This window comes from Amblyomma maculatum, chromosome 1 (assembly GCF_055883805.1).
Source record: "Amblyomma maculatum isolate TAMU_Amacu chromosome 1, ASM5588380v1, whole genome shotgun sequence".
Taxonomy (NCBI): Eukaryota; Metazoa; Arthropoda; class Arachnida; order Ixodida; family Ixodidae; genus Amblyomma; species Amblyomma maculatum.
Window position 1 is genome coordinate 110,743,322 of NC_139344.1, and position 13,242 is coordinate 110,756,563.

General features: G+C 44.4%; 1 protein-coding gene across 2 annotated transcripts in view; it reads right to left on the reverse strand.

The window, feature by feature from the left end:
• LOC146203498 (cytochrome P450 4c3-like) overlaps positions 1-13,242 on the reverse strand; it is a 156,938-nt gene that overhangs the window by 91,217 nt on the left and 52,479 nt on the right. The window contains exon 1 of one of the 2 annotated variants that reach the window (XM_084588798.1): positions 6,555-6,658. The exons of the other annotated variant lie outside the window; for it this stretch is intronic. Within the exon in view, the coding sequence (XP_084444924.1) occupies positions 6,555-6,558 (4 nt within the window). The 5' untranslated portion in view covers positions 6,559-6,658. Of the gene's footprint in view, positions 1-6,554; positions 6,659-13,242 lie in introns of those variants that run through there. 2 annotated transcript variants of the gene reach the window in all.

The window sequence follows — 13,242 nt, forward strand, 5'->3', positions numbered from 1 at the left end:
CACCTACATCTAAAGAAACAACAAACACGGGTAACTTTAACATAGGTGACGTCACAGAAACCGCCAGCCATTCAATGCCCGGCAATGTCACCTGCTAATTAGCACCTGCCACAGGCATGCTCGTGAGGAGGACCGTTATGTTACCAAAGTTGCCAGGAGCGGCATAGCTACAAAGCCATGCTTTAACCAAGCTTTACGAACTGGCATATGGGGCCTAGGGCCGGCGGGTCTAACTCTGCGTCCAAGGGCCCTGGAAGGCTGGATTCTAACCTCAACTTCCCCTTCCAATTGGGAATCCCGAGTTGGCAACGCTCGCGCATTCAGCCATGGGTTGCCGTGAATGGTTACTTTACGACACACATTGCCAATGGAAATTTGAAGCAGGCTCCCTGGCTACATTCTGGCTACTTTGGTGCGTATACCTGTCATTTGTTTTGTAATTGCAGACACAACAATGAACAAGCCTAATCACGTCCATAATTTCCCAGCTTTGTTCATATGCTTTGTTGTCATGGTGGTTATGATGGCGCGCGTGGCCTCTCAACCGGCGGGGATGGTCAGCATCTGAACAGTGCTATGCGCAGTAATATGCTTGAGAGTGGGCTAGTTGGCGATACGACTCCGACGACCTCTGGCGCTGTATGGTTATAAAACACAACACACACTCAAGAGAATTGAGTGCGTGTTGTGTTTGTGTATAACCATGCAGCGCCAGAGGTCGTCGATGACTACTATGCGCATCTTGGGAAGGTAAGTGCGCACGTGGCTCATTCAGACGTGCGTGTATGTTCCGTATGCGCGTGCTGTCATTAGAACACAGCGTGAACAAAAAAAAAAAGACTATGGGTAAAAAAAATTAATACAAGTGCATTTACAGAACAAGGCCGACCGAAACATATTAATAACTGGCAGCAATACTAGACGCAAAAGGCCATGAGGCTATAACAGAGAGTGGCACAGTACGTTCAAACACTTGACATCACTATAGGATGGACTGCTAAATATTTCCTGTTTTTCTCATTTACCAGATGAAGCATTCTTTCGCACTACGAACCTTTAATGCACAGCACACAATCCTTACTTAATCTATAGCAATCTCCCACACTGCACCTTTCTCTGAGTGCATCGTCCCAGAAGTATCCCAGAAATTTTCTGTCGCATTTATGTCGCCTAATAACTCTCGCCCAAATTGCCACTAAGGAAGTCAAATAATATTGCCTTAAGACCCATATATATTGGTGTCCAGCTATGTTTTCAGCATACAGATCACCGAGAAAGGACGACTATTAGTGTCACTTCTCCGCCCTGGAGGACGATAGAAGATAAGCATTCTCTTATGTGGCTAATTGCTTTGATAAACCAGTAAAGTGGTAAGTTTTCTTTTAAAGTTGATCATTCAGTGAGGAGGCGGGTTAAAAATTGTGCTTGAGTGAAAAAATCTATGCTTAAAGATCCTAGCATAACTTGTGTGGCACAAAAAACAAAAAACAAAACGCTTATATGCTAATGTTGGATCTCTGGAACTCCTCACTTCATTAATATGCTTATTTGTGGTCAAATTGAGTTGTGACTGAAATTCGTTTTATTATGTTTAAAAGCCTATCACATCCTTGGAAAGATTTGCTATGCGCAAAGGCTTCGTTTTTCAAAACTTTTGTGGTGTTTTGATCGAAAAACCTCATACTGGAAAGGACTTGACAACAATCACATTTATTATTTCATATCGTCGTCATGTAACATTGACGGCGTAATTCTTTTGAACAAAGTAAAAAAGAAATAGTTTATATGGTCCTAGATGGGGTAGTGGTTTATTAAAAATCGAATCAAAAGACGTTTTCCTCACTAAAACATGTGAAGCGTTACCGTTTCGTTATAACTTGCGGTAGCTGCAATTGTGTGTTTTAAACGTAGCGACTTCAACAAAATCTCTCATGTAAGGTAAGAAGCAAAAACAATGCAGTGACTTTCTCGATGCACCAACCCATGTTGAAGAAGGTGGGCCCTTTCGCGAACGTTCGAGTGCAATACCTGCCTTTGACAGCTTTAAATGGAAGTGTACATGAAATCTGAGCACTTACAACTACCCAATGACTAGATAACCATAGGTAAGCATATTTCAGTACTACATACCTAGAAAAACGGAACTTAACAACTTTGAATGCCGGTCATTTAGGGTAACGTAATGTCGCATAGAAAACGTACAGAGGTTCTATCATAGAACCGATGCCCGCGCAGAAGTTTACATATTGTGGCGGACGTATTTTAAACTACTAGAGCTAGTTACACATCCTCATTTCATGAACTAGCTAGCTAAGGGAGCTACAAACATTGCAGATGAGGCCGAAAAGGTTCCACAGAAACCCGAACTATAGGCTTGGAGCGCGTTCAATGTATTTCTTTCAGGCCCTCGGCTTATCGTTTGCCTGAACAGTAAGCAGTCGCCGGACTGTGGTTGCTGCTAAAAAGCGACTCATTAAGACAGCATTAGCGATTTGACCTAGACAGTGAAAGTTATTTGTTTCAGGTCTATGAGATCTATTAATTCTGAGAGCATCATGACGCCAATTCTTTGAAATTTACTGCACATCCTAACGTGGTGGGCAAGAAGTCTATTGAAGCGTAAGGATGACGCGCCCTTGGACTAGTCGGTCCTCAGCTTGACTGCCTGTGTAGCTTTCATGTTGTTTTTCGTCGCTTACAATTCCTCTTTCGATGGCACTGTTTTATGCGAATGTGCCCCCACAGAGAATAAGACGGATATATATTTTCACAAAACGTGTTGTAGATGGCCAACGTATGTGCGGCATCCTCGTACACGCCTGGACTGGTGAGCTTGACGGAGTTCAGTTGGGAGTGGCTATATGCAGCGAGCCAGACAGCTCTGTAAGCGGTGGCCATGCTGGTCGCTGTGTCAACGCGATGAATTCGGCGCGAACCGGTGAGCTGTCCAGCTCCTCTCCCGGCTCACCTCTGGTTAGCAGCAGCGGGTACGTACACGCGGTGTGGTGCCTCAGCTGACATCATATGGAGGTCATGCACTTCCGCGTTCTGCCGTCGGTTCCGATTCTCGGCTATGTGGGTCAGCGGCGCTTTCGCACGTTCCCGCGGTATTTTTCCAGTCGCGTCTCCCTCTCTGGTCGCGACGCGGGCTTCTTTTCAGTCCCCTTCCCTCCCGCAGCTTCGCTTGTCGCGAAGCAGTCATATCGGAAGGAGGGGGAAGGACGCACGTTTGACGCACCCCCTAAGTGCGAATAGCATCCTTGTAAACACGGCCTTTCTCGGCACGCGCAGACACAGTGTTTTTCGAGAGTGGACCTGGCAGGTGCCGCCTTGGCAGCGCCCACTATCTCTTTCCTCATTGAAATACAATGCACGAGCGCTCTCCTCCTCCCCTAGACCGCGCTGTTGTTCTCGGCCAGCTGTCTGCGCGCTCCTCTCGGGTCGCGCGTGTTGACCGGTCAGCGTCTGCCTGACCGCACCGCTCATGCAATCGCTCTGCCGCCACGTGCTCTTCACTGAGCCGGTCTTGAACTGAATTCTTTCGAGTTCAATGCTAAGCGTGCATCCCTCCCGGCTTGTCCCGCTCTCGGATATTGTTCACTGTCTTGCCTATCGCTGCTAAGCCCACCAGCCGCGGCTGCTCCCCGTTAGAGGCAGGGACCTCTTCCACTGCACTGATTGAAAGCGATCTCTTTGTTCTTCCTTCGAACCCGGCTAATTTCGGAGGGGGGAGGGGGGTGGCAGAGAATACGCGCGCCACAAAGCCACAAAATAAACTTAATTCGAGTGATGTCGGCAAACTATTTTTTTCCCACTCCCCCGTCTCCTGAATTTGCAGTTTTAGGGCACAAACTGCCTGCTGGAACCTGTGAAAACGTGATGAAAATAGGCAATGAAAGTGTTTTTCATGTTTGGACTTGGATTTATTTACACATTTATTTTAAATACTTTAGAGGACCAGCCGATCATTTATTAGAGGATGGCGAAGCATAACTTAATGTAAATAACCACGAAGAAAAGGTACGTTGCCAAGGCATATATATGAACAATACGTAATATATAAAGTAAGCAAATATCATATCGAGAGACATATGCTGATAAATATGTTAACGGGCCGGGTAACGACATCAAAATTAACACAAAAAAAAGCATGTCAAAAGTATAGTTTGAAAACGAAACACATATCAAAGGACGGCTTGGAGGAAAACATATGAGAAGCGTGACAGCTTTTTTCTTTTTTTTTTAAGTTATTAGCTTGACGTTGTTACAGCGCACCTAAACGGTATGTGAGTTACCACTTCTTTTATTTATTTTTGCGCAGTTGCATTACATCGAACACGATGTAAATTTGGGTGCGTTTTAAATGCACCTGCCAACGCCATCCCACGTTCCTTTCACCTCGGTAAAGACTTTGTGTTTTGCTCTTCTTTCATTTCAAAACCGAATAGGATCGCAGTTACAACCATAAGGCCACATCTACGCAATCACGTTACGACAGCGTTTAACAGTGCAAATAGTCAGGCACTAGTTAGAAAGAAAACAAATTCATAAAAAATGTTGCCCAAGGATCCGTCTTAACTAACCGATTGCAAAATGGTGCTATTTTGGACCTACTTAACCTGCATTTTTGTCTATAAAACGATAAATAACCAATAAACGATTACGCATCCTCAGAAGAAATTGCTTTTTCGACTCTCCTATCGTCCTGCTTCGCAGAGAAGCTCCACGAATGAACGAAAATGGCAGCGAGCAAATACTGCGGAGCACCGATAAGTAAACATAACGCGCTCCATGTAATTCACAACCACTGCCGTAAGGACATCGCTGCGTAAGGGAGCTCTCATTTTAAAACGCTGGATGAACAGCGCATCTAAAATATTACCAAAGCGCAAGTTGATTTCATAAGGATTGTACAGGTGTGCATTAATTTCCTTCATTAGCTGCTGCTATAACTATGCGACGCATGCCTTTTCGCGTGAAAACAATTAGCCCGCCCCGAAGTTACCCGATATATTCATCAACAAAAAAAGAAAACAACCAGCTGCGTGTGACAATGCGAAGGCACTGCGTTACCTTACATTAAATGGCTTTGTAAGTGCTAAGGCATGCCTCATTGCACAATTGCTGTGAGTAATAGCTGTGAGTAATGTTTGTACAAACATTACACCTTACACTACGTTACTTTGTAAACTGCCCCGCCGAATGGCTCAGTAGTTGCGGCATTCAAATGCTGATGCCAAGGACGCGGGTTTGATCCCAGCTGCTCCCGCCGCTTTTACAATGTAGGCGAAACTCCAGGCACCCGTGAACTGCGCGATATCCGTGCACTCTAAAGAACCCTAGGTAGTGGAAATTCCCGGTGCCCTCTATTACCGCGTCACTTATAGCCTTAGTCGCTTTGGTACGTAAAACATTGAAAAACGAAACCAACTTTTTAAAGTTGTGAGTCATGCCGACCGCCGACCGGTCTGAGTCCAGCCGTGTCACAGGGCAATCGCCACTTGCCATCGCCATTCTTTTCAGAAGAACCCTGACGTTAGCTGCCAAATTTGGCAGGAGCGACACAGATACGAATTCCCGCTTTAACCAAGACGGACGAACGTTCCTTAGGAACTAGCCTGTCTGACTCGGGATCCGAGGGTCCCGGTGGGTCCGATTTCCATCTGAAATGTGCTGCCCCAGCTGACATTTCAACTATACTCGCCACGCATATGTACCGCGTTCCTGAAGGAATACAGGATGAACTACACAAAGCTGTACGCAAACTATGTCCCCACACTGTCACACGGAGGTAGATTACTGGTCACACTGAGTGCATCATCTCGCCCACGAACTTCAGTACAGGGTGCCTGGGTTTACGTGGCCTTATCCAACCACGTGAGACGGCTACTCTCCCCCCCCCCCCCCCCCATACGCACACGCACGAAAAAAAGCAAATCAGTATTCACTATGGCAACATTAGAGAAACTCTTCCGATGCTTCCTCTTTCGGATAAATCCCTCACTACCACGCAGATAAGCATTCTTTGACGCATACACCTAAATACACTCCTTACTCCTGCCCGATCGCTCCTCAACCGCATCGGACATTCTCCTGAAGGCCCGAATTGTCCTGAACACTATGCTAACTTAGAACACTACATGTTTTTCTGGCCTTTTGCAATTTAGTCAACTCATTTTTCCCACCCTTCTCCTGCAACATAGCGGGCTTGGTTAGCCTCTGACCAGCTGAAAGACCAGTTGGCCTTGATGACCCTAGCCCAGGACATTCTCAGCGCTTAATATTGGATTTCGTTAACGTTGTCGCCTCCTCCTGAGAGTTCGGTCATTGCATGTGGTCTCGAGATGTCACATAAACTTACTATCAGTAAGTTCTCGGGCATGCATGCACCTGCCAGAGGCATATGCTTGTGATTTTCCTGCCATGTACGCCGCCATCGCCTTTTCCTTAATGACACATATGATTGTTTAACATTAATAGTGGTCAAGCAAAGAGCGGCCGAAATGTGGTACACGCGCACTTGTAAGATAAAGCAAAACAAAATCAGTGCTCACTCATATGCAGAATTGACTTTATACGTGCTGTTCAGCACGGCACCCACGCAGCCCTTTTTCTTCGCGGTCTATGCGCGCCAGTCCGAAGTTGGTGCAAAGGCCCGTTCGGAAGGCACTGAAACTTTGAAGGTTATTCTCTCTCTCCCTCGTCTCGTTAGCTGGACTTGGGGGGTTTGTTTATCGTTTTCGCGCGTTATACGAGCGGGCTAGTTTCCTTCTCTCATATCCTCCTTCTCCTCAACGCACAGCTAGAGACTCGCATTTATCCGGTCCGAAGCGCGGCTTGTGCGGACTTTACTTTTTCGGGCGTGCACAACAATTTCGCAGGCGGCACAGCGAAAAATAAGGACGAGTGCCCCGAGGAAGAGTTTGGAGGGGGATGGGGAAGGCACCAGCCTGGCGTGCGTGTGTTCGTGCGTGTGTGCACGTGTGTTTAATCGGAACTTGAGGGCGAGCTTCCTGCACCACGACTTTCGTCACACTTGCAGCATGAGGAAGTGGTCTTGTGACATCGGCGTGCCGCCCACTTTGGGGCGTGCGCGCGCTCACTGAGGCCCGGCGGCGGCGCTTTTCCTCTTGACGCCGGCGTGCAGCGCCGAATGCAGGAAGCGGCCTTACCCGGCCAATCCTATGTGCGGCACTTTCGGCGGCGGCCACCGTTTATTTCTTCTTTTGCCCTCGCCGCCAATGCCTCCTCCACCTCGGTATTTCGTCTTCCTGAGCGCGTGGAGCTGCGCGTGCCTCCGCAGCCACACCGCCGTCACCACCACCGGGCGTAATCGTGGAAAGAACATTTTTAGGCGAAAGATAAATGCGCTGCTGCGCCTCCGGCTTGCGATTAATTCACCTCTCGGGCTGTAACCGCCCCGCATAGCTCCTCTGAGAGCTCCAATGTAATTCTCGTGCTCGGTCCTGCCCCAGGCAGCAATTCTGCTGCGGCGCCACACCGGCTGGCATTTTCGACAGTAGGCAGGGACACCCGTGTCTTGTCTCTCTGCTTAGTGTCATCAACTGTCTCCTTCAGACATTAAACACCTCAAGGCGTGCGCAGGAAGAAGAGGAGTTCTAGCAGGTTTTGTTGTGTAAGATGGCTAAGTGGACTCAGCAGGGCTGCAGGCCCTTCTGTCCCAGCCTAAAACCAGCAATGTCTAATTGGTCAACTGCGTCTAGTACTTTGCTCGTTCACGCAAATGAGGCCAAGTTCGTCTCGTAGGCGCAACAAAGCTTTTACAAGTACTGTGCTGATCAGAAGGCGGCTGCTCACTGACAAAGGAAGCTCTTTGTCGTCCAAAGGGAGAGCCGGTTTCCATTATCACGCACGACTAGGACCACACGTCAGTTTCGAAAGCCACGAAAAAAAAAATAATTTCCGCCTCAGATTTTGTAGTAACCTGGCTGGAAAAGCCGATGAATCTTAGTGAGAGGGGAATTACATCATACTACAATGACGACTGACAATCAAATTCCCGAATTTCATCAGGCGGCAAAGGCCTGGATGAAATCAGTGAAGTTGAAATCAGTGAATTGAAAGAACTGACTGTTATACATTCAGTTCTTTCAATGGTGATTGATATGCTTAGCTTACCGCTGCTCTCTTCTACAACGTCAAAAGGGCAATCCACAATGAGTATATTGCCCTAATAATTAGTCTTGTTTTATGAGTGACAGATTAAAATGTGCTCAAAGGGAATTTCTCTACAGAGGTCTGTCCCAATACACAGATGCCACTGTTTACGCTCCAAATGCGTCACTTTCAAACCATTACGCAGTACTTCACCGCGATATAGACGGTTACCAAGCTTGTTCGATTTTCATGCATTTATTCTTTTCACCAAGAACGTCTCATTCCTCCTGTGCTTCCCTGGTTAGACGAGATTAGGACGCACTTGAGGTAATGAAGTACTCAAGCTCACACACAACCAGAATGCTAGTAAATTAATTCCCAGATGCGCTTATTGCCAGATGATTTCTTTTAAATCGTCTCGTCTTTCTTAACCGGCAAAATTTTTAAGTTTGACTGTGCAAATATGTAGGCACTCCTATCATGGTGCGAAGATTGGCAAATTGAAATGCAGTGCTATGAATGTCGAACACAAAGCAGACACCACGGGACAGGCACTAATCTAATAGGTTGGGCCTGTAATTTCTTCCTATTTGGTAGTCGCGTATTTTCATGGTTTACACAATGTTGAACCACCCCGAAGTGCTCTTCATAAATAAACCTTTTGAAACAAATAAATACTTTTGGTGCCGTAAATCGAAATTCGGGGTCAAAAGAAGCACTGAAAATTGCTCATTCTTGTTCGCTGGCACACTGTAAAAAAAAAGAATGTGTGTGAAATTGCATGTGTTTTTACAGAAAAGTTCTGTCCGAATATCTGTTATATGTCATTGACTGAAATACGTTTACGAAAAAACAAACAAACAGCAATTTTATCTTTTCCAGCTGAAACCTTGGCTTAAAGGCAAACAATTGGAAATATATATGTCGTCCGTTCCAATTTCTATCGTAAATTGATTTTTACTTGAATAATAGGTAAATACTGAATAGAAAAGTTAAAGCTCAGCTACTTTGGTCATCTGATGAGAAGAGAGGAGTCGCTGGAGAAAGATTTGATGTTGGGAAAGGTTGAGGGTTGCCGGAGAAGGGGTAGGCAGCGAACGCGATGGTTAGATGGCATCCTCGAGGCACTGCAGATGAAGTTATGTGATGTTAGGAAGATAGTGAGAGACCGGAAAGCGTGGCGTGACATGGTCAATAGGGTCACGAAGAGTCGGACACGACTGAACGACTGAACTGAACTGAACTGAACTGAATAGAAAGCGAAATGGTATGACAACCCTGAATGTTGTCCGACGATCGGCTGCATAACAATTTCGATTCGAAAGACGATAACTATAGTGCGGCTCCACTGAGGTCCGTTATTGGTAACTATGAGCATATAGCGAGCCAAATGAGAAGCGAGGTTGGCTCCCTGCCGAAGTGCTACATGTTATGCATTCGGTCGTTCCACGCGCTGTTTCGGTGGTTACGCAACGACTGTTGCACGCCCTACTTTATGGGTGCCATCGAGTATTGCCAGCGCCAACAGATATTCGTCTGACGGGATTAGCAAGGCTTTCGTCCTAAAACTGCTGTTCATTGAAGAAATTGGAACTTTACGCAATTGTATTGTTGTTACAGGTAGTAAAAAATGTAAAGTGACAGACGAATGAAATCTATATTTATATTATTCGAGATCTGCAACTTTTGCATTGACACTTTTTCTCTCCAGCCAATAAAAAAAAAATAGCTAATTAGTCTTTACTATAATTCAACTGTAGCGAACGACAAAATACTGGAGGTTAGCATAGGCCACTCTGAACATTTCTGAATTTGTTTCACTGTGCTAGGGCAAACGGTATTTTTTTAAATCTTGGTCCAAGTTAGCTGAGACACCTGATATATATATATATATATATATATATATATATATATATATATATATATATATATATATATTGGATTGGATTGGATTGGATGGATGGATGGATGGATGGATGGATGGATGGATGGATGGATGGATGGATGGATGGATGGATGGATGGATGGATGGATGGATGGATGGATGGATGGATGGAATATAGGAACGTTCCCTTTTAAACCGGGTGGTAGCAGTTGCTATCATGCTCATTTTTCCCCCTATATCTTAAATATTAGTTTAGATTGGTTAACTATGCCATCATTCTATTTACTGATTTTTTCTTTCTACATTACTAACACCATGTCACTTTTCTGCTTTTAAGCCACCAATCTTCCAATCGTTTTTTGCTACCTTCCACCGCAGGTTCATTAACCCGGCCACTGGTAGCTCTAAACCGCAGAGCTTCAGGAAGAGTGACTGCGCTGCATCGACTTCCGGATGGATGCCATTCCATGCGAGTGTAATATGGTCAATGTTTTTCTGTGGATTTACCACATACTGCACATGTGTCATCTTCCTTGTTAAATTTTCTTTTGTAGCTGCGTGTTCTAAGACACCCTGATCTAGCTTCAAAAAGTAGGGCACTGCCTCTTGAGTTATCAAAGAAAGCTTCCTTCGTCATCTGCCTTTTCCACTTTCGGTATAGTTTCATACTCTGTTTCTTTTCCATCTAATTTATCCAATTTTTACCTTCTGTGTTTTTCACCTTTTGCTTAACACTCTTTATTTCTTAGTCCTTGTGACCAGCATACTTACTGGTTGGTTTCCTAGTTCTTTTCCTCCATTGTGAGTCAGCGCTTTTTAGGTATAGGTGTTTAAATACTTTAGCTTCCCATCTGTTACAGTCCAATTTCCTCAGGCGTTCCTCATATAATATTTTGCTCTGAGCTTCCCGAAACTCGAAGGATGCCCAGTCCATATCTCCCTGTACCGCCTTAATTGTGGTTTTGCTATGGGCATCCAGGCCTAATCGTCCGACGGCTCTTTGATGTATTTCTAATGTCGACTGTACCTTTGATTTTAGGCACAAAACCGATTTCCGAAAGTAAACCCGGGCACCTTAATTCCTTTCCAAATACCCCTCAAAACCTCATACCTGTTGTATCCCTACAATGCGCTATGCTTCATTATCTTGTTACTTTCTACCCATGCTTGCATCTTTAATTTCATCGCCTGCATGGCCAACCTGTATATAACAGATGTTATGATAATTGGCCTGTAGGATTTTATGTGCATCCTTTCCCCTTTCCCTTTATAAATCAAATTCATTTTACTCAGCCGCCAGCTGTCCGGAATTTCCTTATTCGTTATGACTGTTTCCAAAGCTTTTAACAACGTTTCCTTACTTCTTGAACCAAGTTAAATAATCAGCTTGATCGCAATTTCATCTATTCCTGTAGATGTGGTTTTAGGAATATTTTTTTTTCTGCCTGTTTTCAGTTTAGGTTGGTCAGTTCTTAGCTGCTTTGTATTCTGCTATCTTGTGTTGCTTCCTGATTTGCGGAGATTACCCTATCGTCGCTCTTAAATGACTCAGCTACAGCTTATGTAATGTAGTTCACTGCGTTGTCTCCCTTTAAACAATTTCCCTCGAATCTGAATACGGTCCTGCTTTCTTTGATTCTTTTTACCTAGCCAGCTTATATGGTTCCAGAATTTTCTTGGTCCGCCTCTAGTGGGATCGTGTATGTGAACCATCCAGCTATCGGTGGACTGCTTTATTTTACTTTGGGCGAGGGCCTATGCATCTAGTTTCTTTTGTCGATACGATTCAATGGTTTCCCTGATTTCCTTATTCCACCAGCTCCATGGCTTCCTCGTTCCATTCCAATGGCTTGCTACTTTAACCTCCTTAATTTTTCTCCTTATGAGTAGTTCTACCTGTTCATAATTCCAGTCTTCCATGAGGATTTTCTCTATTGCTTCCTTTATGTCTGCTGCTATCAGCGCTATTTGATCGTCTTCTAATTTTGCGTTTATTTTTTATTAAGTTTCATATCTCTTTTCAACAAGGGCCCCATCTGCAGACTAATACGTTTATGATCACTTCATACACTCTCCTTCTTCATCTATTTCCATTTTTGTGACCTTGCTATAAATTCCCTGCGGCATTAGACAGTAGTCAATGGCCGTCTGCCTGTTGCGGAATTCCCTCGTGATTTGTCCCTCGCATTTTGTTTGTCTATTTAAAATAACTAGGTCGTGCCGCTCACAGAAATCTAGCTTTAGCTTCCCGTTACAATCCGTGTATCCATCCAGATGATGTGGCCGTTCCCTCCAGTAGAATAATATTGGCCTCGTCTCCAAACTGGCTTATATCGTCACTGATACATTCAACGAGATCCTTGTTTTCTTGCCTGCATGGGTGTCTTGTTCCTAAATAAACTCTTCTTGAGCGAAAGGGCGCAGTTATCGCTGGAATCATCTCTGAAATTAGTGCCATAAACAGAAATTGAGGACAAATACTGTAAATGACTTTTTGACCATACTTTTTTCACACATTGCATAACCTGTCCGTGAATATATATATATATATATATATATATATATATATATATATATATATATATATATATATATATATATATATATATATATATATATATACACGCAGATTACCGCATAAGCAGGCTTGTAGTCTACTTTTTTTTTTTTTGTCCTAACTGGCTGACATTAATGGTAGTGTCAGTTGGGCCTTGCAGTGAAGTCTTTCATCACAAATTCATTCGCCAAAAATATTCCGTGTTTAATTTATGCTATCCTTCTGCACTTATAAATTATAGGCAGAAGCCAGTAGCTCGAGCTACCTGTGAATCATTAAATGTGCCTTAAAAGTTGCGGGAAAACATTACCATGCAAGTATTTACATTTCTTATGATCGCTCCCCCTTAATCCCCTTATCCCTTTTCCCCAGTGTGGGGTAGCAAACCGGAGGCCTTTCTAGTCAACATCCCTGCCTTCCATCCTCATCCCTATCTATCTACCTTTCTATCTATCATGATCGCTCTAACTTGGCGCATTCGTTCTAGTCAATAGAAGTTACGTGATGAAAAGTGAGAGCTTTTTTTTTTTCGTCCAAATAAGGAGAGTTGTTTAGTATTTAATTTTATACATACATGAGACGAAAGCTTTACTCTCTCTGTTACGCGAAAATATATCTGACGTAGTTGTTGTCAACACTCGTAGTACCCATAAATATGGCGTCGCAACAGGCGTTGCCTAGC